The 22,406-nt window shown below is 33.8% G+C and overlaps 2 protein-coding genes across 7 annotated transcripts in view; both read right to left on the bottom strand.

Annotated features, from left to right (window-relative positions):
• Nucleotides 1-4,137: 4,137 nt before the first annotated feature.
• LOC126708801 (inactive poly [ADP-ribose] polymerase RCD1-like) lies at nt 4,138-16,464 on the bottom strand. 4 transcript variants are annotated; one of them, XM_050408750.1, is made up of 8 exons: nt 16,164-16,460; nt 13,875-14,008; nt 12,330-13,552; nt 10,665-10,906; nt 10,158-10,216; nt 8,538-8,720; nt 8,316-8,411; nt 4,138-4,576 (listed from the first exon to the last, which is right to left on the bottom strand). In XM_050408750.1, the coding sequence occupies exons 3-8, from the start codon at nt 13,424-13,426 to the stop codon at nt 4,496-4,498; spliced, it is 1,758 nt and encodes a 585-aa protein (XP_050264707.1). In that variant the 5' UTR covers nt 13,427-13,552; nt 13,875-14,008; nt 16,164-16,460; the 3' UTR covers nt 4,138-4,495. The 4 variants fall into 4 exon arrangements, 2 of the variants coding, with proteins under 2 accessions (XP_050264707.1, XP_050264706.1); XM_050408749.1 differs by having other exon boundaries at nt 10,158-10,255; nt 16,164-16,459; XR_007649269.1 differs by lacking the exons at nt 4,138-4,576; nt 8,316-8,411 and adding an exon at nt 9,212-9,405 and having other exon boundaries at nt 16,164-16,464.
• A 2,925-nt stretch (nt 16,465-19,389) lies between these two features.
• The window catches only part of LOC126708800 (inactive poly [ADP-ribose] polymerase RCD1-like), a 28,279-nt gene continuing 25,262 nt past the window's right edge, over nt 19,390-22,406 (bottom strand). For all 3 annotated transcript variants that reach the window (XR_007649266.1, XR_007649267.1, XM_050408748.1), the window contains one exon: nt 19,390-20,127. The gene's annotated coding sequence lies outside the window, so the exon portion shown is untranslated. The remainder of the gene's footprint in view (nt 20,128-22,406) is intronic.

The raw sequence follows: 22,406 nt of genomic DNA, 5'->3' as shown, positions 1-22,406 counted from the left end.
CTTGACTCCCTTACCAGAAGATTCTGGTGGAAACCTAAAAAATCAGGATGGAAAGTTTCTTGCATGGAGATCATGGGACAAGCTTTGTTTCTCGAGAAAACAAGGAGGTCCTGTCTTCAAAAAAGCTAAAGATATCAACAATGCTTTGTTGGCCAAACTAGCCTGGATGATTGCAGCTAAAAGGGATAGCCTCTGCATGAGTATTTTAAGAGCTAAATATAAAATCAACAGCAATTGGCTCTACTCAAACCCCCCCGCCCCCCCCCTCCTCCTCCCCCAAGCGTGCTTCACCTATATGGAGAGCTATAGAGCAAGCAAAAAAGGTCATAGTAAAAGGAGCATACTATTCCATTGGGGATAGGTCGTCTATAAACATCTGGAAAGACCCTTGGGTCCCTTGGATACAAGGCTTCATCCCTACACCTAGGAATAGGAATGAAGATGCTGCACAAGTCCCCATTCTAGTAAGTCATCTTATTGACTCTAAACACCACAGTTGGAAATCATGGTTTGCCAGGGAGCTATTCAACAACCAATCAGCACAAGCCATCCTCTCTTTGCCTCCCCCTTCAAGGCCTAAACCTGATGAACTCATTTGGATCCCCGATTCCAAAGGCCGTTTTTCTGTAAAATGGGCATACTTAGCTACTAATGAATCCAGCTCAGCTCCCCCCACCAATGACATTAACTGGATAAAATTGTGGAAGTTGAATGCATCAGAAAGGATCAAAATGCTCCTTTGGAGAATCGGAGTTAATGCCCTGCCCACTAGAGAAAATCTCATGACCAGACTGCATATCATGGACCCAAATTGTGTTTTCTGCAAACAAGAGATCGAAAATCTGTGTCATATATTTTTCAGATGCCCCGCAGCCAAAGCTATCTGGTTTTCAGCTTGTTGGGGACTCAGAACTGAGCAGCTGGTGTTATCTCACCCCGAAGACATTGTTAAACTTGTGTTGGATCCTCCTAGGGGTTTTGAAGATGCTCAACAACAATGGCAGACCTCTCTAATTATGGCCTTAACAATTGAAGAAATCTGGAAATCAAGGATCAATGCTCTCCATCACAATGCAGCATGGGACGTGACCACTTCCATTCAACACATACACCACAGGTTCTTTGATTTCTCCCATGTCTCTCCTCACACCAACTCTCTCTACCTATGCCAATTCCGCAGCATTGGCGCCCCCCCCCCCCCCCCCCCCCCCTTCTCCCTATGAACTGGATTAAGCTCAATATAAATGCCGCCTTATCAGAACATCATTCAGCCATAGCAGTGATCGCTAGGGACTATTTTGGGGTGCCACTCAAAATGTGGGCTAAAGTCATCAGAAAAACCTCACCGCTTCAAGCTGAAACTGAAGCTCTACTCTAGGCTTTTCAATTGGCCAAAGCTGAAAATTGGTGCAACGTGATCTTCGAGGGAGATGCCAAAATTTGTTTTGATGTCATCAACAATCCTGACCTCCCATGCCCCTGGATTCTACTCACACCCCGTTGTAACATTCTCGCTCTGGTGGAATGTTTCTCTTCTTGTTCTTTTGTTTGGGTTAAGAGGTCTTGCAATAGTGTTGCTCACCTAGCAGCTAGATCTGCTGTTAGTGCTTGTTTATCTTTTTTCTTCCATAAAGATAATCTGCCACTTGTTTTGTTGGATTGTTGTAAGGCAGATTATCCTAGTTGTACTTCGTTTTTCCAGTAATGAGATTGCAGATTATCAAAAAAAAAAAAAAAAAGTACAAGTCTACTCGTATCAACCAATGCACACTCCCTCAAATCTCCCTTAGGAGCATAGGCTTGGGCCATCAAAAGAGATTAAAATGAGATTAAATACATGAATTGGGCCTAAGAATGAGTCGGGCTTGGCTTGCATTGGGCTTGTATGATTTTCAAAAAAATGGGTATCAATACTTTTTGTTTGTTTATGTTGTTATTGAATGAAACTTTGGGGTTTCCTCTTTCTTTCTTTTCTTTTCTTTTCTTTTCTTTCTTTGTTAGGGGAAAAAAATCAACAATACTTGAAAAAAGAAGATGGATGAAATCTTCCTATCCAAATCTCAAATATCAAAATTAATCATAACAAGAAATTAAATAAACCTTAATAAGCAATAAAAGAAATCAAAGAGAGAGACACATCACCTTTGCGACAATACCAATCCATGGCCACATATTCAAGACTACAGCCAAGGAAAGACGCTAAATTACACAAAAGGGAAAAACATATATTTACAATTAGAGAAAAACTAAATGATCCAATACAATACTTTGGGAAGTTAAATATGAACAGAAGGGAAAACGCTAAATCGAAAATTACACCTATAAAGTTTGGTAATGTTTGAATTTTACGCCTTGAAATTTCATAATTTAAATTCTTTAAATTCTATTTTGTTTGCTTCAACAGCCCCTATCCATATTTTCCGTTAAGAGCCATATAAACTTGCAATGCGTGTTTAGTTTGTCAAATAAAATGATATCACATCATTTTTGTAGCCTAAAAAAAGTTAAATAATTAAAAATGATGTGATATCATTTTATTTGATGAACTAAACACGCGTAATAATCTTATGTAACATTTAAAAAATATAAATGAAGTAGCTGTTGATGCAAGTAAAATAGAACTTCAAGAGTAAAACATAAATTCTAAAACTTTAAAATGTAAAATTTAAATACCCATAAATTTTAAGAGTGTAGTTTGCGGTTAAAAAAATTAAAAGAGTTATTAAGAGAGTTATAGGTTGCTAAAGGGAGCTCAACAAGAACATTAAAAAAAAAAAAATTAATGTCATTATTAAATGATAATGATGTTAAGAAATATATTTTAATATTTATAAATAGATTAGGACATTGCCCATTAGTCATCTGCATTTTAAATTCTCTCAAAGGAGCCGCCAGTCCACGAAGTCAAGATTTGCGGCTTGGGTTTCCATGGGACGCGTTCAAATTAAACCTACACAAATCTTGACTTCGTGGCTTGACTGGCTGCTTCTTTTAAGAGAAGTTAAAATGCAGATGACTAATGGGCCGTGACCGAACCATATATATACACACCAATTATTAAAAATTTGATAATTATACTTGCCTTATAATATTTGCTTTTGATGATACCCAAATATTTGTAAAATTAAAAAGATCTGAACATATTTTTAATTACAAAAAGTCTAATGCTGCAACAAATGCGGCACAACTTTTACCATAATTTACCAAAGTAACAATTACCACAATTTGCCGAGTTGGAAGTAGTAAAGAAAAATAGTCACTCCTGCAACTTGTTACCTAAACAAATTATAACAAAAGTTAGTGGCGGACGGTGAACTTTTTGTTTTAATTATAAAAGATTACACGAGTATGTAATAAGTAACTTACTCGTGTTGTCCCATTAACTGTAATGACTAATGAGGCACCGTGTTTTCATAAGTTCACCCACCCCAACACGCTCTCTCTCTCCTACCCCACACACTAATGATAATGTAGAATTGTAAATAGCTCCCTTACAATATGCGGTCCCATCATCAACCAAACAAATAAATATATAGGCATTAAATTATAAATATAATTATGTGGCCCCATTAAAGTGAAATGGAATATTCGAGATCCTTTATTGGAATAAAATAAGGCGGGCGGTGCCTTATCATACACGCTGTTATCACAATCTAGTCATCCCTCATAATCAAAATATATCATATCGTAATCGACAGAAGATAAGGCTTGCTTTTTCTTCACGTCAAAAGAAGTGAAACAATGCCGCCTTCTTCACGGCTCACACTTGATTCTTATCCATCATGCTGCTAGGCCTTTTTTTTAATTTATAAATAAATAATTATATTATATTGTATTATATTAAAAAAAACGGAGTGACGTATATAATTCCACAAATGTGCAATCTAACAAACTGCAGAACAAAAAAATAAATGTTACCGTTGCGGGTCCATAAAACTCTCCTGTTGATTAGCTCAACTCCATTTTTTACTTAGTCCATTATGAGTGAAGTATCGGTGCCCACAACCAGTCAGCAGTCCAAGCAAATCACAAAGAGAGATCAATTTAAAATAAACTCAAAAAAAAAAAAAAAAAAAAAAAAACACACACACACACACACATTTATAATCCAACAAAGGAAAGGTTCTAACTCCAGAATGCTTAGAAGTAAATATTTATAATCCATGATCCAAAAAATATATAAATCCTCCTTCAGCTTTAGTGTCACACACTAGAATAACACAAAAGCCAAACTTATTGCCACTCTAAAAAGTAAGAGATAAACATTAAACAGTTCACATAAAAAAATTTAAAAAAAAAAAACATTAAACAGCATAAAAGGAAAGGTTTTACTTTACTCCAGAGGAGTGGGTCCTCCAAAACACACCCAAATATCATGATATTCACAACATTTATGTCGACACATTTCCTAGCACGCAACTTGCAAGATCCCAAAAGTCCATGGTCATCACACAGGCAGAGCACCACATTCAAAGACTGTAATAATGTGCTACAATCAATTGAAGGCGTGCTGAGCCTTTTCTTTTTCTAGGTTAGGCTGTAGAACTTCTGGTTCACACTTATTTCTCAGTGGTAACTGCAATCAGCCAACAAGATATGTATTATTAATATATTAAACTGGAAGGCTCCTGAAGCAGGATATGAATTTATAGTAAGTGGAATCAAAAGGCTGCATTTGACACTTGGAAGAAAGTGCCAAAATGAACACTAATCTAAATATCAACATTTTTATGTTGTATGTGATTTGTCAACTCAGATTTCTGTGTCCTGTGACTACAACAGTCCTGTGTTACTCCTAACTAAAAATAAAAATAAAAATAAAATAAAATAACCCTTTCAATGACTGATCTCGATTACACCCAATAGAACTATCTAGGAATACGTTAAATATAGATGATCTAAGAAAAAATTAAAAGAGTCACTGGCCAAAAATTTTATGTATGGTTCTTGGTTTTTGGTTTGTGTATGGCCCCCAAACTCGTAATCCATCTATCTAAAACCCAACTTGAATGAATCCATTACAAGACAAATCAGTCTAAGCCCAGCAATCGACCCAGCTCACATAAACCCTAGTCTCCAAATCAACAACCAAACCCAATACTAATTATCAAACACAGATACAACTATCATTATTTACATAGAATCATCCCTCATTTCCTTATAAGCAAAGGTGAAGGAGCATCAACGATGATGCAGTGACAATGAAGGAGCAACCACTACAATGCCATGAAGCTAGGCATCCAAAGATCCTCTTCTAAGAGTCCAAGTTTGTTGACCTTGAAGAAGCACACAGTGAAGGTGCATCAATGATGACTTAGCAACAGCGAAGATGGAAGACCCACCACAACAGCAAGAGTGATGATTTCAAAGATGATAGAGAGGGATTGAAACCGGTGAGTCAAAATTGCTGTATGTGTCGAGGGGAGAGAGAATAGAACATGAATAAATGTGGGGTCTTTTTTTCTTTTTTGCCAAGGGGTCTAATAGAGAAATAAGTGAAAAAGGAAATCCCTAAACCCAATGATAGACAAATTGGTGGAAAGAGGGATAGAAAAAGAAAGCATATAATATCAATTGGGTCAGGTTTAAAGGTGAGATTTTCTAGCCAGAAACCTGCCTAACAACTCAAATTTTTTAACCCGATTCCAACCAACCTAATAATGAAACCACCCATTTGCCCTACTGCCAAGCCGGATCGGGCTGGTTGGACTGCTTCGAGCAAACCTACCCCCTTGTAAAAGCAAAGCAGATGCTAAAGTCATGTACTCCAGAATCACCAATGTGTGTAATTATCAATCAAAAGAAAATATTAATGTATTACCAGCATGCCAATCTTACCTGTGCCATCTTTACTGGGTGTAATCTTAACAACTCTCAAATTTTATACTAGATCAATATTTTGTCAAGGTTACTATTAGATCCCGCCTCCAACATGCTTATCATGCATAACAATGTTCACATCAATTGGATGTCTTGTTATTGATTGCCATCTTTACTAAGTGTAGTCTTACACACTAGGTGTAACTCTGTGTAGTATAACACACTCAATAATGTTTACTATATCAATATTTCACCAAGTCAACTACTAGCTCATGTCTCCAACATGCTTATGCATGCCAATGTACACATCAATTGGATATTTAGCAAATATGATAGACATATAGCCATCATGTAATCCAACAGTAGATTAAGCGAGACATTGATAAGTTACAAACACACCCAATGGGTACTAAACCCACCGACTTGACGCTGCACCCATACTCTTTGCATTTAAATGTACGCTAGAATACAATTCCATTTACTATCAAATCAAAAATTCTTATATTTTTAGTATTTATAAAATATAAATATATTTTTTTATTTAGGGTGTGTTTGTTTTGGGTGAAATTCATTTCCGGAAATGCTTTTCCGGAAATGCGGGTGTTTGGTTGGTCCGGAAAATAGAATTTTCCGGAAATCAATTTCAGTTGACTGAAAATAATAGGCTTTGACCACGGAAATGAATTTCCGTTCGTATTTTCACTACAAATGAATTCCAAACCGAGAGAGAGAGAGAGCGAGAGGAAGAAGAGGCCCCCGAGCTCCAGTTCAGTCCGACGATCGCAGACGAACCCCGAGCTCCAGTCCGCACCGATCGCACGCACCAATAGATCTCGCACCGCGCCGCGCCGCTCGATCGCACGCACCAGACGATCGCACCGCGCGCCGATCGCGATCTCGCCTTCACGCCGATCGCGATCGACGCTTCACGATCTCGCGAACAGTCGCGCCGCTCGATCGCACGCACCAGACGATCGCACCGCACGCCAATCGCGATCTCGCCTTCGCACTGATCGCGATCGACGCTTCGCGAGATCAGCGTTGATCGCGATCTCGCGAAGCACCGCGCCGTCGAACCCAGTCGATCGCGAGATCAGCGTTGATCGCGATCTCGCGAAGCACCGCGCCGTCAAACCCAGTCGATCGCGATCTCGCCCCTCGTCGAACTAGCCAGTCGATCGTTGATGATTTTTTTTTCTGGGTTTTGTCCGTGTTTTTCTGAGTTTGTCTCTTCTTTTCTTCTTTTCCAAACACCAAAAAATATTTTTCGGAAAATTTTTTGAAATGCAACCAAACACATGAAAACATTTTCCTTTCCGAAAATTGGAATATTTTCTGGAAATGCTTTTACATGAACCAAACACAGCCTTAGTGTCACACAAGCATGAGCCTTGTGCACAGTATACTACCTATTTTTTTCTTTTCCAATGAAAATCAGCACCAGATTTCAACCTGAAATCATTCCTAATGACCATGCAAGCCAACCTCATAGGAATCCCTTACTTCTACAATAAGTCCACTATCCCAAACCTTCTTCGTATGTCAACCACACAAGACAGCAAGAAAGTTGATTCCTCTCCAAAGTAAACCACCATAGCCATTCATGAGCAAGGCCTGACTAGAACTACGAGGCTTTTAAGCCACAAACTCCTGACAACTGTGCACGATCATTAGCGCACCCCAAAATAAATTTTAATTCTAGCACAACCATTCTCAAAACCAAAATAAACAAAGCCTTTCAACAAATAACACCAGTGCCATCCCTATTATTTGGGTGGAAAAATTAGTTGGAGCACTCAGCAGTTTGGAATTTAGTGCCATCTTCTTTGATGCAGTTAATGTGGAGAGAATGCAACTCTTACACATGTTTCAGAATATTGCAAGTTCCCTTAATCAATTAAAATCGTTATTGCTTCACAACTTGTTTGAGTGATTTCAGGTTCAGGGTTTTACTCATAGTTACTCTACTTTATCACCAGTTTGGATGGAGGGGGTGAGAGGGGGGAACTAGAAGGGAGTAGAATAGAGTTGCCTGAAATTAGGCTAATTTCCAGCCACTCTACTCCCCTCTGCTCCCCCTCCATCCAAACCGGCCATTAGAGTTTCACAACTCTCCTGGCTTTGCTTTGTGATTTTTTGGACTCAGGAACATGAAGTGTTTTTATTTTTACTAAAGCCATTCTACTCATCAAAAAACAAAAAATAAAAACACCAAAAAGAAATTCTGGCAGTAGACCTAGTTTGACCATAACTATCTAACAAATAACTCTCTCTCAACAGGTTACTAAAACTTTTCCACTGTTCAGAAGAGCGAGATTTGCTCAAAAGTCAAAACACTACAAATCCTTTTATGTTCTCTTGAAGTAACATTTCCACTCCCCAGTCCATGCTAGCCCACTTTTGATCCACATAACGAAATTACTGCTTGCAATAAGTAATCAGTGCACAGCCCAGGAGCACACAAAGTAGTTTTCAAGATCAAGTATGAATTGTACCTGGCATTGCAGATTTGTTATTGTAGACCTCAATAAAGCATCCCCAACTATCAGTCTCAACTTTTTAATGAACTCATCGCGACCTATCTTCTTTGTCTGATCAATATCCAAAAAAATACCTTAGGAGCAGTTAAGATGATTCAATCAAAACAGAAATTTTCTTTTTATTGGAAGGAAGCTGGGGTGGAGCAAAAGAGCTAACACCAAAGTTACTAAACATACCCTAAACAACTCATAATGTTCATTAATCTTGTCCATGACCTCAGAAGAAACTTTCTTTGAAATGGCAGCAAACAACATGGGAAAAGGCATCCAAGGAGATTTAGGAGCTCTTGTATTGCTTGAACCCAGACTGGCAGCTTTCCCCTCAGATCTCCCAGAATCTGAAACTGGTTGACTTATGCTCTGCTAAGAGAAATCACGTTTAAATGTTAAAAGCAGTTAATAATTGCAAATTTGCATAACAATAACATCAAATGCTGCAAACTCTTCAAAAACCAACACACGCACACAGATCAGTATATATTTATATATAAACAAGAGTGACTAAACTCTCTTATTTTGGTTCAAAAATCAAAAGACATGCATTTTCCAATTTACTTTAATAAGTACAAGCTTCAAATATCAGGGGAAAAAATGCATGGTAGCAATCATAAAGGGCTAAAATTTGCAGTGTGTAAAACAAAGCACAAAGATGAAAAGCCCAACCAAAACAGGATAAACAAATTGACTATGATTTTTTTACTAATAGCAAGTAATAAAAACAAAGCATCACCAAAATATAGAAAGATTAATCTTTTTGAAAAGTAATAACTTTAGGATTAAAATAATTAAACAATAGAAAAACTTTGCAGCAATAGATATGCATAATAAAGATTAAAAACCTCCACCCCCACCAGTGTAGTCAAAGGCGAGCTGACTGCTCGTCTATGCACTAAGACGAGGTGAGGCACCCTAGAGCTTTAAGGTAAAGTGCCTTTGGTGAGGCACTCGCCTTTAGAGCCTAGGTGAGCACCCAAGCGCTTCGAAACAACTGTAAGGCATGTGAGAGGCTCAATGAAACTTGGTTCCAAAAAAAATGAGGGCAGTTCTGTAATTAGGCAAAAAAGGGTAGTTCAGTACTTTAATTCAAGTTTGTTGCCATCACATAATCTTGTAATAAAGCCTCCCACCAGTTTGAAAAATTCAAACTGTGTCTAATAAACATGAGATACATACAATTTGAGTTCACTACATGTATAAGAACTAAATTTAGAATTTCACACCTCACGCCTCAGGCAATACAAGTACTTGAGGCCTTAAGGTTGCCTTTCGCCTTTGACTAGATGCCACATACACAAATGTCTAAGTTAACATAATGAATATAAGCGTATGATTCTTTTCCTTTCTTCTTTTTCTCCTTTATAAAATAGACATTTGCTTCTTCAATAAACTATTACTCTTCATACTGCATTCACAAACCCGCAGAAGCAGGAGAATTGTGCACTGAGTACAACCTCTATACTATCTTCAAAAATATTATAAGTCACTTCAAATTTTCTACTCCTCTTTAGCAATACACATTCTGAATTTTTAACACATCCAAGTATTTCTCATTCTTGAAAGTATTAAAATTTAGATGATTTAATTATTAAACTACAAAAACTATAATTTTATATTTTATTTGGCAAATGCCATGTCTAACATAATCATTTTTTATGCCTATGTAAAGACTTGAGTGTATCCAAATCCCGGTACTTGGGCAAAGGCCATCAGCACCATATCTAATTAAATTATTAAAATAAAAACATGAAACAAATAACACAAGAAACCAAACACCATGTAATAAAGCAAGAAACTTACCAAATCAACTGCAGAAGACTCTAATTGTTGGTGCTTACGCACCTGACAAGATGTAACCCCTGAAATATCAAGCTTAGTCTCACTTCCATTCAAATGCCCTGTAGGAACAACATGAAGTACTAGGTGCTCAAGTACTAAAAAAGCTTAAAGAAAAAAAATCCATGGTAATCATACAGCATCCGCAGAAGACATGGCTGGCTATCTCAATGAATCAGCAGTTGCAGTGATGAATCATCTCTTCATTGTAACAAAGTCCAACCAAGAGGAGATATCTACAATCCATGGATGAAGCCCTGTTTCCTAAAACTAACAACTTCTAAACCTTTTACATCCAAGTTTGAAACAGAAATTGTGCAAGAACAAGAACAACTAGTTCATTTCTGATCAATTGCATAAGTAGCATGCATATCATGTAATAAAATGCAAGAACACAAGTTCTTGCACACAATCAGGGAAATTTGAAATAACAACGAAACAAAAAAGAAATCTAAAAGAAGTCATATTCACCTTCAGTTTTGGAAGAGATCTTGAAACTAACAACAAATTCTGGATAGATGTGAGTGTTCATATTCATAGTCCAGACTATATAAATCCTGGGATTTTGAAGATCATCCACTCCACTATCATAGTCCTCGCAACTGGGAAGGTTTTGTCTAGAGCCAGAACAAACAACTTCCATCTTTCCCATTATCACTCGGCACAACACCACGTGTTGTACCTCATTTTCGTCAACATCACAAAAATTTGCACTGTAATCAAGTCAAAATTTTAATCCTTCAAGGCATTAACAGAATAACTAAAATGTAAATAGTAACATGATATGGACAATGACAAAAGATCATACAAAGAAAGATTTTTTTTTTTAAGCAATAATAATAATGCATCCCATGTAAACCTTAACGAAAGCAGTATAAAAAAAAAATAGTGACAATATGATAAAAAGATGAATAACAATGACATTCATAAGATGAATAACAATGACATTCATAGGCCTTAAAGGGATTGACATCTTTGATGGAATGTTGTAAATATAAGTTATATTTTTAGAGTTGCGTACGATGCAGACAGTAATCTAGATTTATAGTGGTCAGATCAAGGCTGAAGAGAGCATTATCAAAGCCAGAAAATGGCAGATCAAATCTTGAGTGGAAGCCAAAGGCAACTTCGTTAATTCAGTTTGGAATAGAGATTTAAGCTGTAGATGTGGAAGTCCTCTTTCTTTGCTTAATAAAAATCCTTGAAAATGTAATTAGGCATGAGTTGTTATATAGCTAGAGTTCAGCTTCTGTTGTGTTGTTCTGCTCATCACTTTGTTGTTCTTGTGAGTTCGCAGCTTACTAGCTGCATCTGCATATTTGTACTTGTTTCTTTATTTAAGCAGAAAAGATACATAAGTGTGAAGAGTTACGTTTCCATTTTAAAGATGAAAAGGGAATTTCTTAACACCTCTCCTCCCCTTGTCCCGCCACATATTCATCTCTTAAATGTTTGAATCAATAACTCATTTGTCTTCTTATCAACCAAAATTATCTTCTATTATCAATGAACTTTTAGATTTAGTAAAACTCCTCTCATTAGATCAGAAGATTGTTGTGTTACATTTCGTCTCATTACAAGTGACAATATTCATATATACTAGTTTTAGTCATCGCATTGCCTAATCTCACTCTGCTTGGGCAGTCTATATTGCCATTCTGCACCAATGTAAGACTTCCAAAGCATAACAAGCTTAACATATGATTGTTTAACCTGAGCAAGTTGAGCGCTAAACATCAACCCACATCAGAAGATGCAAATGTAAAATTCAAATTGAACATGTGTAGACTATCAACTACTTATTTGGTTAAACTTGAACTTTTTTTGTTTTTTTTTTTGTTTTGAGAATGGTTAAATTTGAACTTGAAAGGCCCTATTTCACTTTCATTTGTCATTATCGTTAAAATTTATGAAACAATTCACTGTTTGAAATCCAATAAATGATTCTATTTGTGTATCACAGTGAGAAATTAAATCAGTTTCTTTCCAAATAATCAATTTGTTAGTAGATTCTATATAAACAATTGATGAAACAGTGAAATTGCAGTAGGACCATCAAATATGCTCTATTCATACAAAATGCTAATGCTAGACCATGTTTTATAACAAAATTTTATCTTGTAAGAAAACTCCAACCTGGTGTAAGAGCAGTTAGCAGCTGCAAGATGAACACCAATACCATACATGGACTTAATTGTGGAAGTTCCATAATGACCAAGCCCATATGTCAATATTGTAGGCAGTTCCCCTTTAGAACAAGCAAGCCAAGCATATTGAACATTTGCATCCCCACGACATTTTTGGGTTAGTTCTGCCTGCTTCTGAAAAAGCTCAAATCGAGCTTGCATTGAAGCGCTTACGCAACGGTTTGTATCAAGAATGACGGTACTACCAGAAGCACCCATACCCAAAAGAAACATCTTCTGCACAGAATCACAATTAAATTCTTCATTTTCAGATACAGGCGCTGTGACTAAATTTGCAGGTATCTGTTTATTTTCCTGAAAATTCTCATCCATTTTTGCATCAGACTCACTACTAAAACTATTCTCAACATCTATAGCATAGCGGTTGCTAGCAGGTTTACTATTGACTTGTATCTGCTTATCTAGATCATTTGACTCCCCACTACATTCATTCAGCTTGGATTGATCGACACCATTGATTTCAATTTCCAAACACAGCTTGATCTCTTGAGGCCCATAAGGCTCCTCCAACACTGGGTCTTGATATTCCCCAATTTCAGGTTGATGGCAGTCAAAAGTTTCAGGAAAGAAGCAACTACCTGCTTCATCAATCCAAGCAATGGGTTCCTGTAAGGTTGTTTTCAAGTTCACTCGAGACATATGCAGAAAATCAAGCATAAAGCAATGGCCATTGAATTCAACCTCTACAGCAGATTTCTTAACCTGAAAATCTTCCCTAACCACATCAACCACACTCTGGGGGAAATCAATCCATTCGCCATTCTGATAAAACATTAAACGCTTTGGTGTCCCAGTTTTCACATAATTTGAATAACATTTGAGCAAAGATCTCCCATTAGACCCATAGCTCATGACCTTACTTTGGCACCCATTCAATTTCCTACGTTTGCCAAGCTTATTTTGCAACGAATCCCAAGTGGGCCTAACTTCATTTAAATATGTAGCAAGCCGGGTTGCCCGCTTTCTTTTTAAGTCCAGCACAACTCTCCTACTTCTATCCGATGCCTTTGCGATATTTGCTTCCATTTTTATCTACTTGATCAATATCTATCCGCAAGTCTAAATCTAAAAGCTCAACCACACAAGAAAAATTCAACTCTAGCTCCCAACCAGTTTCAAAGAAATAGTACCATTTTAGATAATTGGAAAACCCTGAAAAGTTAAAAAAAAATATATAAATATATATAAAGATCTACAAGCAATGCAGGCATCTAGTGCAAGTTCCAAGCAAGTCCAATAAGCATCAAGACTTGTGAACCCATTTTAAATTTAAATATTTAAACAATTACAAATCCTCAATCCTGATAATTTTGCTTTGCGAGGTTGTAATTTGAGAAAACCAAAACAAGACAATATCATGCCAAGGACAACCATACTGAAGTAAAGAGCCAGTCACAAGGGGAAAAAGAATTATATGGGGTAAGATAAATGCAAGCACAACTATATACATATTAACTGCAGGAATAAAACATACCTCGCGCCGCAATTAGTGTAGGCGCTGCAGTTAGTGTTCATAATGTACATCTTCCCCTTCTCAATTACCACACTAAAACTCAAAGAAGAAAAGCCACTTCCTTATTTACTGTACAGCAAGAAACAGCTCCACTCCTAATAATAGCATCCAATAATAGGACTCAAAAGCTTAAATTTCTATTCCATGAATATTTTCACAGACTTAAAAGTAATAACATAGAGTAAATTTTATATTCTAGATATTAAACACAGATTTTAAACTAATAATGTTACAAAAAAAAAAAAAAACACACAAATATTGCAATTATTAACCCAATAAAGAAAACAAGAATATTTCAAATATATATTAGTTTATTTTAATTGCCTTATTTTCTTAAATTTTTTAATAAATATATTTCAGATTATTTGCTGCAAAAATAAGGATTAGTTTAATTTAATTGACTTATTTTCTTTCTTTCTTTTTTAATAAATATATTTCAGTTTACTTGCTGCAATAACATGGATTAGTTTCCCAAAACAAACAAGCCCTCAACTTTAGTCTCTCTTTTTTTTCATCCAAAAAAAAAAAAAAAAAAAAAAAAAAATAGTCTTTTTCCAAATATTTTCTCTTCATAAGTTTATCTAATTTTACTAACTAAAAGTACTGAAAATTTAAATCACTTTCATTTCTTCAAGTTTCTCACCAACCAAACAATAATTAATTACCTAATAAAAAATTAAAATTTTTATTCTACTTTTTTTTTAAAATTCTTTTAAAAAAAATTTAGTCTTTTTCCAAATATTTTCTCCTCATAAGTTTATCTAATTTTACGAACTAAAAGTTCTGAAAATTTAAATCAATTTCATTTCTTCAAGTTTCTCACCAACCAAACAATAATTAATTACCTAATAAAAAATTAAAATTTTTATTCTACTTTTAAAAAAAATTTAGTCTTTTTCCAAATATTTTCTCTTCATAAGTTTATCTAATTTTACGAACTAAAACTTCTGAAAATTTAAATCACTTTCATTTCTTCAAGTTTCTCACCAACCAAACAATAATTAATTACCTAATAAAAAATTAAAATTTTTATTCTACTTTTTAAAAAAAAATTTAGTCTTTTTCCAAATATTTTCTCCTCTTAAGTTTATCTAATTTTACGAACTAAAAGTTCTGAAAATTTAAATCAATTTCATTTCTTCAAGTTTCTCACCAACCAAACAATAATTAATTACCTAATAAAAAATTAAAATTTTTATTCTACTTTTAAAAAAAATTTAGTCTTTTTCCAAATATTTTCTCCTCATAAGTTTATCTAATTTTACGAACTAAAAGTTCTGAAAATTTAAATCAATTTCATTTCTTCAAGTTTCTCACCAACCAAACAATAATTAATTACCTAATAAAAAATTAAAATTTTTATTCTACTTTTAAAAAAAATTTAGTCTTTTTCCAAATATTTTCTCTTCATAAGTTTATCTAATTTTACGAACTAAAACTTCTGAAAATTTAAATCACTTTCATTTCTTCAAGTTTCTCACCAACCAAACAATAATTAATTACCTAATAAAAAATTAAAATTTTTATTCTACTTTTAAAAAAAAAAAATTTAGTCTTTTTCCAATATTTTCTCCTCATAAGTTTATCTAATTTTACGAACTAAAAGTTCTGAAAATTTAAATCACCTTCATTTCTTCAAGTTTCTTACCAACCAAACAATAATTAATTACCTAATAAAAATTAAAACTTTTATTCTACTTTAAAAAAAAAAAAATTTAGTCTTTTTCCAAATATTTTCTCCTCATAAGTTTATCTAATTTTACGAACTAAAACTTCTGAAAATTTAAATCACTTTCATTTCTTCAAGTTTCTCACCAACCAAACAATAATTAAATTACCTAACAAAAAATTAAAATTTTTATTCAACTTAATTAGAGAATCTAATTTCCATTTGCACAACAACAAGAATTCCTTTATCAAAAAATTTCATTTTTAAAAAGAAAAAAAATTCCAAAAATTATGTACTATTTTTGCACTAATCTACAAGCCACAAATCTGCTGAATCTAAAACACACAAATTTCTGTGCCAAAAAACAGAGACACACAAGAAAATATATCAAATTCACCGAATCAGCTCATAAAAATCAACAAAAAAACGATCCACAAACTCGTATAAACCGGAATCGACTCCGATCCGTGCGATTCGAGGCTCAAAATCCGACTTTTTGAAGAAAAAACAAAAAAAAAACCAAAAACAAAAACAAAACAAAACAGATCTCGAAATTAACGAATAAATTGAAAAGAATATACCTGTGAAGCGATAAAAGAGAAAAGTCAAATTCGAAGGATATGGGTTTGGATATAGAGGAGGGGTTTTGTTTTTAAGCCAGGAGGACTGAAACTGAAAATTTTTTTTAAAAATTAAAAACAAAATACAAACCCCAACCAGAGGAGGATATGAACGGAAGGATACGACGCCGTAATGACTCGGCGTGAGTCGTGAAATTTTTTTTTTTTTTTTTATTTAAGTCGGCGGTCGTTGCCAGAGGGAGAGAGGCTTGATATGGCTTTCTTCCTATTTTCTCCTAAAGCCTTCATCGCTCACTTATTCTTTTGTGTTTTGTTGCTTTGCTTGCGCGTAAAGCAAACGAAGGTGGGACCACTATTCAATTTTTTGGGCAATGATATTATCACATGCCGTGCTTTCTGATGCTCTTTCCGTGTCTGTATTTTATTGGATGGAAAATGGTGGTGTTCGGTGTACTTTTGACATTATTAGGTGAGTTGGCCTTTTCTTACTTCAAATATCTCATATAACAATTATTTTCTGCGTGGGTCATAGTCGTACACGTTATAATCTTAAATATTACCGTATATACCTTTTTTTTTTCTTAGAAAGAAATATTACCGTATATACCTATCACATGTATATACATATACACATATATTACCGCATATTTTAAATCTGATTTTTTTTTTTTTTTTTTTGGGAATAGCATACTTTTTTTTAAAGGAAAGAAAAGCATACTAGTCATGACTTTTTTTTTTTTTTTTTTTTTGGAAAAGATACTAGACATGACTTTTGCCCACACACTTAAAAAGCACTCTATTTTGTACCACAACTTTATCATAATTTTGATGTTACAAGTTTTAAGCAGTGGAGAAAAATTGGGTAATATATGTGAAAATGAAAAATAGCTCGAGCCAGTTACATAAAATAATTGTAGAAAATAACATGGAAAAAATTGTGATCTTAAAATTATTATTTTAGTTTTTTCACACTATTTATGTGTATTTTTGTTGTGATGGAGCATTATCTCAAAAATGTTAAATAAGTGTTTGGTCAAAAAAAAATTTTCTTAGGTTTCTTTAAATATATATATATAACTCTTTTTTAAATTAATAAATAAATCAGCTTTTAGTTTTTTGTCACACTTTTAACATTAAGATAATCTCAAAATTTATATCTTTTAAGAAACATTATGCAAATAACTTATGAGAAACTACAAAGTTCCCAAACATACACTAAATAAGATATTAAAAAAAAAAGTCAATTTTTTAATGTCTTTAACTTTTTTAGCAATAAAATAGTTTCAAATTAAATCTTATCATTTTGAATAATATCTACAATTTTAAGAATGATATAATTTTATTTTTAAATAAATTATTATAAATTAAATTGTATAGTTTTACTACCTAAAAAAATGATAATTTTACTAGTTTTAAATAAACCCTAAATTTTTTATTTAAAAAAAAAACGTTAATTTTTATATTTAATTTGGAGGTTTGGCTTTTGGATTTTATTGAAGGTTAAAATTGATATAATTTTAAATTTTAAGAATTCTGTTTAAAAGTAACAAAACCATATAATTTATTTTAGTTTGAGCATTCCTAACTGATTTGAAACTTTTAAATTAGTAAATTTATTTTTCTATATAGGGATTAAAATATGGATCCGATTAACAGGTGCCTTAAGAACATTTGTTAATAGACCATTTTATAGAAGTTTTGATATCATTACCAGGGGAAATATAAAAAACTGTCCCAAAAAATCAATTACTTTTTTGGGTAAACTATGTATTTGGTATCTATCTTTTACACCATATTTTAATTTGGTCTCTAACCTTTCAGTTGGATCAATTGGGTCCCTAACCTTTTAGTGTTGTATTGTGTCAATTTAGTCATTGTCGTTATATTTTTTATAGAAATTGCTAACGTAACTAATGGCCAAAATAAAAAATTAGTTTATTACCACATCAACGAAAACTAATTTTTCATTGTGGTTGTTAGCCACGCTAGCAATTTTCAAACTAAAAGATAATAACAAAAACTAAATTGACACGACACTGAAAGGTTAGGAACCAAATATGTAGTTTACCCTACTTTTTTATTTTCCCATAAAAAAATTTTATAAATACTTCCTAAATTAATGCTCTAAGAGCATTAGCATCAGTCTCACCAAACTACTTTTTCAACTAAAATATAGCTAAAGCCCCTCAAAACTCTTGTTTATCAACCTAAATATATTGTCCCACGAAGTTTCAAATGTACAATGACCTCACTACTAGTATCGAGACACTGTCACTCACCAACCCAATTTCCACTAATTTTATATTTATATCTCTCCATCTCTGCCATCGTCTTTGTTTCCAACCATCATACCAAATAATCTTCTCTCTCTTTCTATCTTCCTTCTAATCAAGCCTCCATGGCTAGATTTGAAACATGATACTCTTGCTCCCCTCTAGACAGTTGTGGACGAGCTTTTTCCTCTACCAATAGCTCATCATAATGATTCCAACAATTTTGATCTGATTTATGGGTCACAGTCTGGTCGGTGGGCTACGACGGGTGTGTGGGTTTGGTTGGTGGCCAACAACGAAGATGGATGTGATTTGGGTTTTTGGCTAGGTGCTAGGTTTGTGAGGCGAGTTGAGTTTTTGGTTGTGTTGTTATGTGATGATGGTAGATGGGTTTTTGTCAAGTTGATAATAGCAATAGCAAATCTTTGAGATTGCAAACTAGGTTGGGTTTGTATTTGTTCTAGGTTGCATTTGACTAGGTTTACATCCGGTGTTTGCTTATGGGTATTTTCAATGATTTGGGTTTGTGTTTGATTTGCTCATGTGAATTTTCATTAATTTGGGTTTGTGTTTAGAACTTTGCATCGGGGTTTTGTTTGATCAGGAGGTCTAAAATTGGGGAAACTAGAATTAGGGTGTGAATAAATAATAAAAAGGAAAAAAAAAAAAGGGAAATAATATTCAATTGGAATAGTGATATAGTATTGAAGCTGATGTATTTGTTGAAAATTGAAAGCTCAAATAGTGTAAAACACTATAGCTTGTTTAGACCCTCAATTTTAAAACTTACGTCTAAATTGCTTTTACCCTACTTAACTAAGTGCGAAATAAGGGTAAATGAAATGCAATAAACTTGAACTACTTTTTAGTGCATAAACATAATCAATAAGCAATGAATGTAAAGCATAAAGAGTAAGGGAAGAGAGATGCAAACACAAGATAATTCCAAGACCTGTTATCAAAGAGGAAAACCGAAAAACTTGACGTAAAAACCTCTCCTTGACCCTCCAAGCCAAAATGATCTACTAATGAATAAGTTGGAGTACAATGATACCAAAAAGACCCTCCAAGCCTAATCTACCCAAAGTACTTAAACCCTCCAAGTTTCAGCTATCAATAGACTTCTCGAAGTCTTATCTTCACTAACTTCCCAAATCCCGCAATACCGCCCAATTGTATCTGCCAAGCCTCACCGTCTTATTTTGGCAAATACCCAATGCTTCCCAAATTCCAAAACACTTTCTACACTCTAAATAGGTGTGAGTTCTGTTTGGGTACAAATATCCTCTCAAGGTCTAATAATTGGAGAGGGGAGGAGAAGAGAGTATAAGAATTTATCTCTTGAGGATGTGTAGCTCTCTCTAACAAGGTAGGAGTTGTAGAAACCTTTTTAGGGTTTTCTTATGAATAGCCTTCTTTCACTTTTGCGGGTAGTGAGGGTATATATAATATGGAAGAAGAGTATAAAAGTCACATTTAAAATCGTCCAAGTAGTGAGTTTCACGGGTTACTCGCGACTAGGTCAAATCGCAAAATGACTCGCAAAATACAGTTTGGCAAAAGATTGTTTAGCTTCCAGCATGCGCTTCTAATGTGACCTTTCGCAGGTTATCCACTCGCAAGCAAATCGCAAGATCAATTGTCTTGAGCAATTTTCACCAACTTAATACTAAACCCATTATAAATAAATCCTGCAAAATACAAGGAATTAAATTAATATAATTACAATACTTTTTATTATGGAATAAAGCCAACATAGATATTACGTGGAAAACTATAACTTAACAGAAATAAATAAGATGGCTAAACTAGAAAATATAGAACTTTTCAAGTTAATCTGGCTAAAAAAGTGAAAAGGATAATATGAATGTTGTAAGGTTATTTTTGTTAACTTTCACCTTAAAATATAATAATTACTTTTTTTTTAAAGACAAAAGATTTATATTAATTTAGAGTACTATTACAAGTATTGGACAACCACAAAGAGTGTCTAGTCGCAAAATATGGACATTCATTAATTTACTTTGGAAACAAAAACAAAAGATGGGCCCAGTGCTTTTGTCTTTTTCGTCTTTTGATTGCAAAAGATGGGCCCGTGTTATTTGTTGTCAAAAAGGTGGAAAATGAGTTAGAAGAAGAAAGTAAGGTGAGTCATGAGTGGACCCCTGGAGGAAGATGTTTTTTACTTCCTTGTTTCTCACAAGTATCGATAAATATTAATCAATTACCAATGAAAGACGACAAAAATGGGAAAAAAACACACAAAACAATGGTTTTTCCACGAAGCTGTAGCAGAAAAGTAGACGTAGTCTTGCACGGTTATAACCGAATTGGGTCGGGTCAAAAAAATTTATGGATCATTAATTAAAAAAGACTATGCTTTCTTGTTTTTTTCCAATGTCAATACAAATAAGAGGAAAAAAAGATTTGATTAGCCAAAAAAAAAAAAGAGGGCAAAAATATCAAATATTAGAATTGGAAACATATTATAATATATATACTATAACATACTCTCTTAATATCTTTCGATACCAAAAAAAAAAAAAACTAATAAAAGATTAGAGTTTGAAACTACATATATCTTAAAGTTTAGCAGTTTATAATTAAGTTAGCTTATTTGTCCAATATTTCAACACAAACTAAAAATAATAAAAATAAGACAAAAGAAAGCGCATATATGCTATACTCTAAAAATTTTAGGAATAAATTTACGAAATCGGTTTAGAGGAAAATTTCTCAAACCCATTACATGACAATTGATAAAATTATTCATATGTACTTTTAATTATATGATCTATTAAATGAGTTATGTGACTTGTTTAAAAAAAAAAAATGTTTTATGGTTTTATAAGTCGCCATGTAATAGGTTAGAGGAGATTAAAGGAAAACTTTGTCCAAAACTTGATAAACCCATAGTCCAATAATAAACCTTAAAAGAACTTATCATATGTAAGATATAAATAAAGAGAAAATCAAGGAACACAACAAAATCTCACAATAGGGCTAATTGCAACTTACCTACCTATGGTTTTGCTGAAATTTAAGTTGCCTTTGAAATTTGGCGCTTTAACCATATTAAGTTAGCTTAGTTAAGGTTCTATAACCCACCTTTGTTAAAAATTAGACTAAGTATGTAATTTTACTCTATTTTTATGTGTCTCTCCTCCCAAAACATAAAAAATAGGAAAAAAAAAAGAAAAAAAAAAGAGAAAGCTAGATCAAAAAGTCAAGGTTTTGAAAAAAAATTAAGAACAAACATTACCACCATCATAGAAGCTTCTCTCTCTATATAGAAGCTTTTGTGAAGAATCATCAGATCTAGCAAAAGCAAATTCCTTCATCCATTTCTAGCAACCAATGAAGCCATAGCATCTAAAGCTTAAATCAAACCCAAAAAATACCCATAAAAAAATGCATACTTGGGTGTTGGTGGTGGTTGTGCACGTTAGCATATTGGAGGAGAGAGGGGTGGCTCATGGAGGTGCTTGGATTGGGTTTTGGGTTTGATTTCTTGGATTGGGCTTTTGGTTTGGCTTAACAAAAGCAATCTTCGTTTAAGCCACCCTTCTCCCTTTCATCGAACTCCTTTGCTAAAAGTGAAACCTTGTGATTCTTTGCTACTACTTTCAATAGGAAAATGAGGTTAGAATTTGTTTTAGGATTGGTTTTTGGGGTTTGTTAATGGTGGGTTTGGGTGAGTATTCTAGAGGGTTTGTTTGTGTTTGTTGTGCATCTGAGAAAGGGTTGGATTGAAATGTTTAGATATAAAAAGCTTGTGGGGGGGAGAAAATGGAAATGAGATATAGCTAATGTTTGTTCTTAATTTTTACAAAACCCTCACTTTTTTATCTTGTTTTCTTTTGTTTTTTTTCTATTTTGGGAGGAGAGAGACATAAAAGGAAGAAAAATTACATATTTAGCCATATTTTTAACAGAGGTGGATTACGGAATCCTAACTGAGCTAACTTGT

Source organism: Quercus robur, chromosome 12 (assembly GCF_932294415.1).
Source record: "Quercus robur chromosome 12, dhQueRobu3.1, whole genome shotgun sequence".
Taxonomy (NCBI): domain Eukaryota; kingdom Viridiplantae; phylum Streptophyta; class Magnoliopsida; order Fagales; family Fagaceae; genus Quercus; species Quercus robur.
This window is presented reverse-complemented; position numbering and strand designations above follow the sequence as displayed.

What these genes read in the sequence shown, in the direction of transcription:
- LOC126708801 (XM_050408749.1), bottom strand. Translation starts at nt 13,426, where the DNA reads ATGGAAGCAAATATCGCAAAGGCATCGGATAGAAGTAGGAGAGTTGTG. An exon ending in GCTAACTGCTCTTACACCAG is followed by an intron (nt 10,907 to 12,329) that starts GTTGGAGTTTTC and finishes ACTTGATTACAG; the next exon opens with TGCAAATTTTTGTGATGTTG. An exon ending in AACATTATGAGTTGTTTAGG is followed by an intron (nt 8,412 to 8,537) that starts GTATGTTTAGTA and finishes GATATTGATCAG; the next exon opens with ACAAAGAAGATAGGTCGCGA.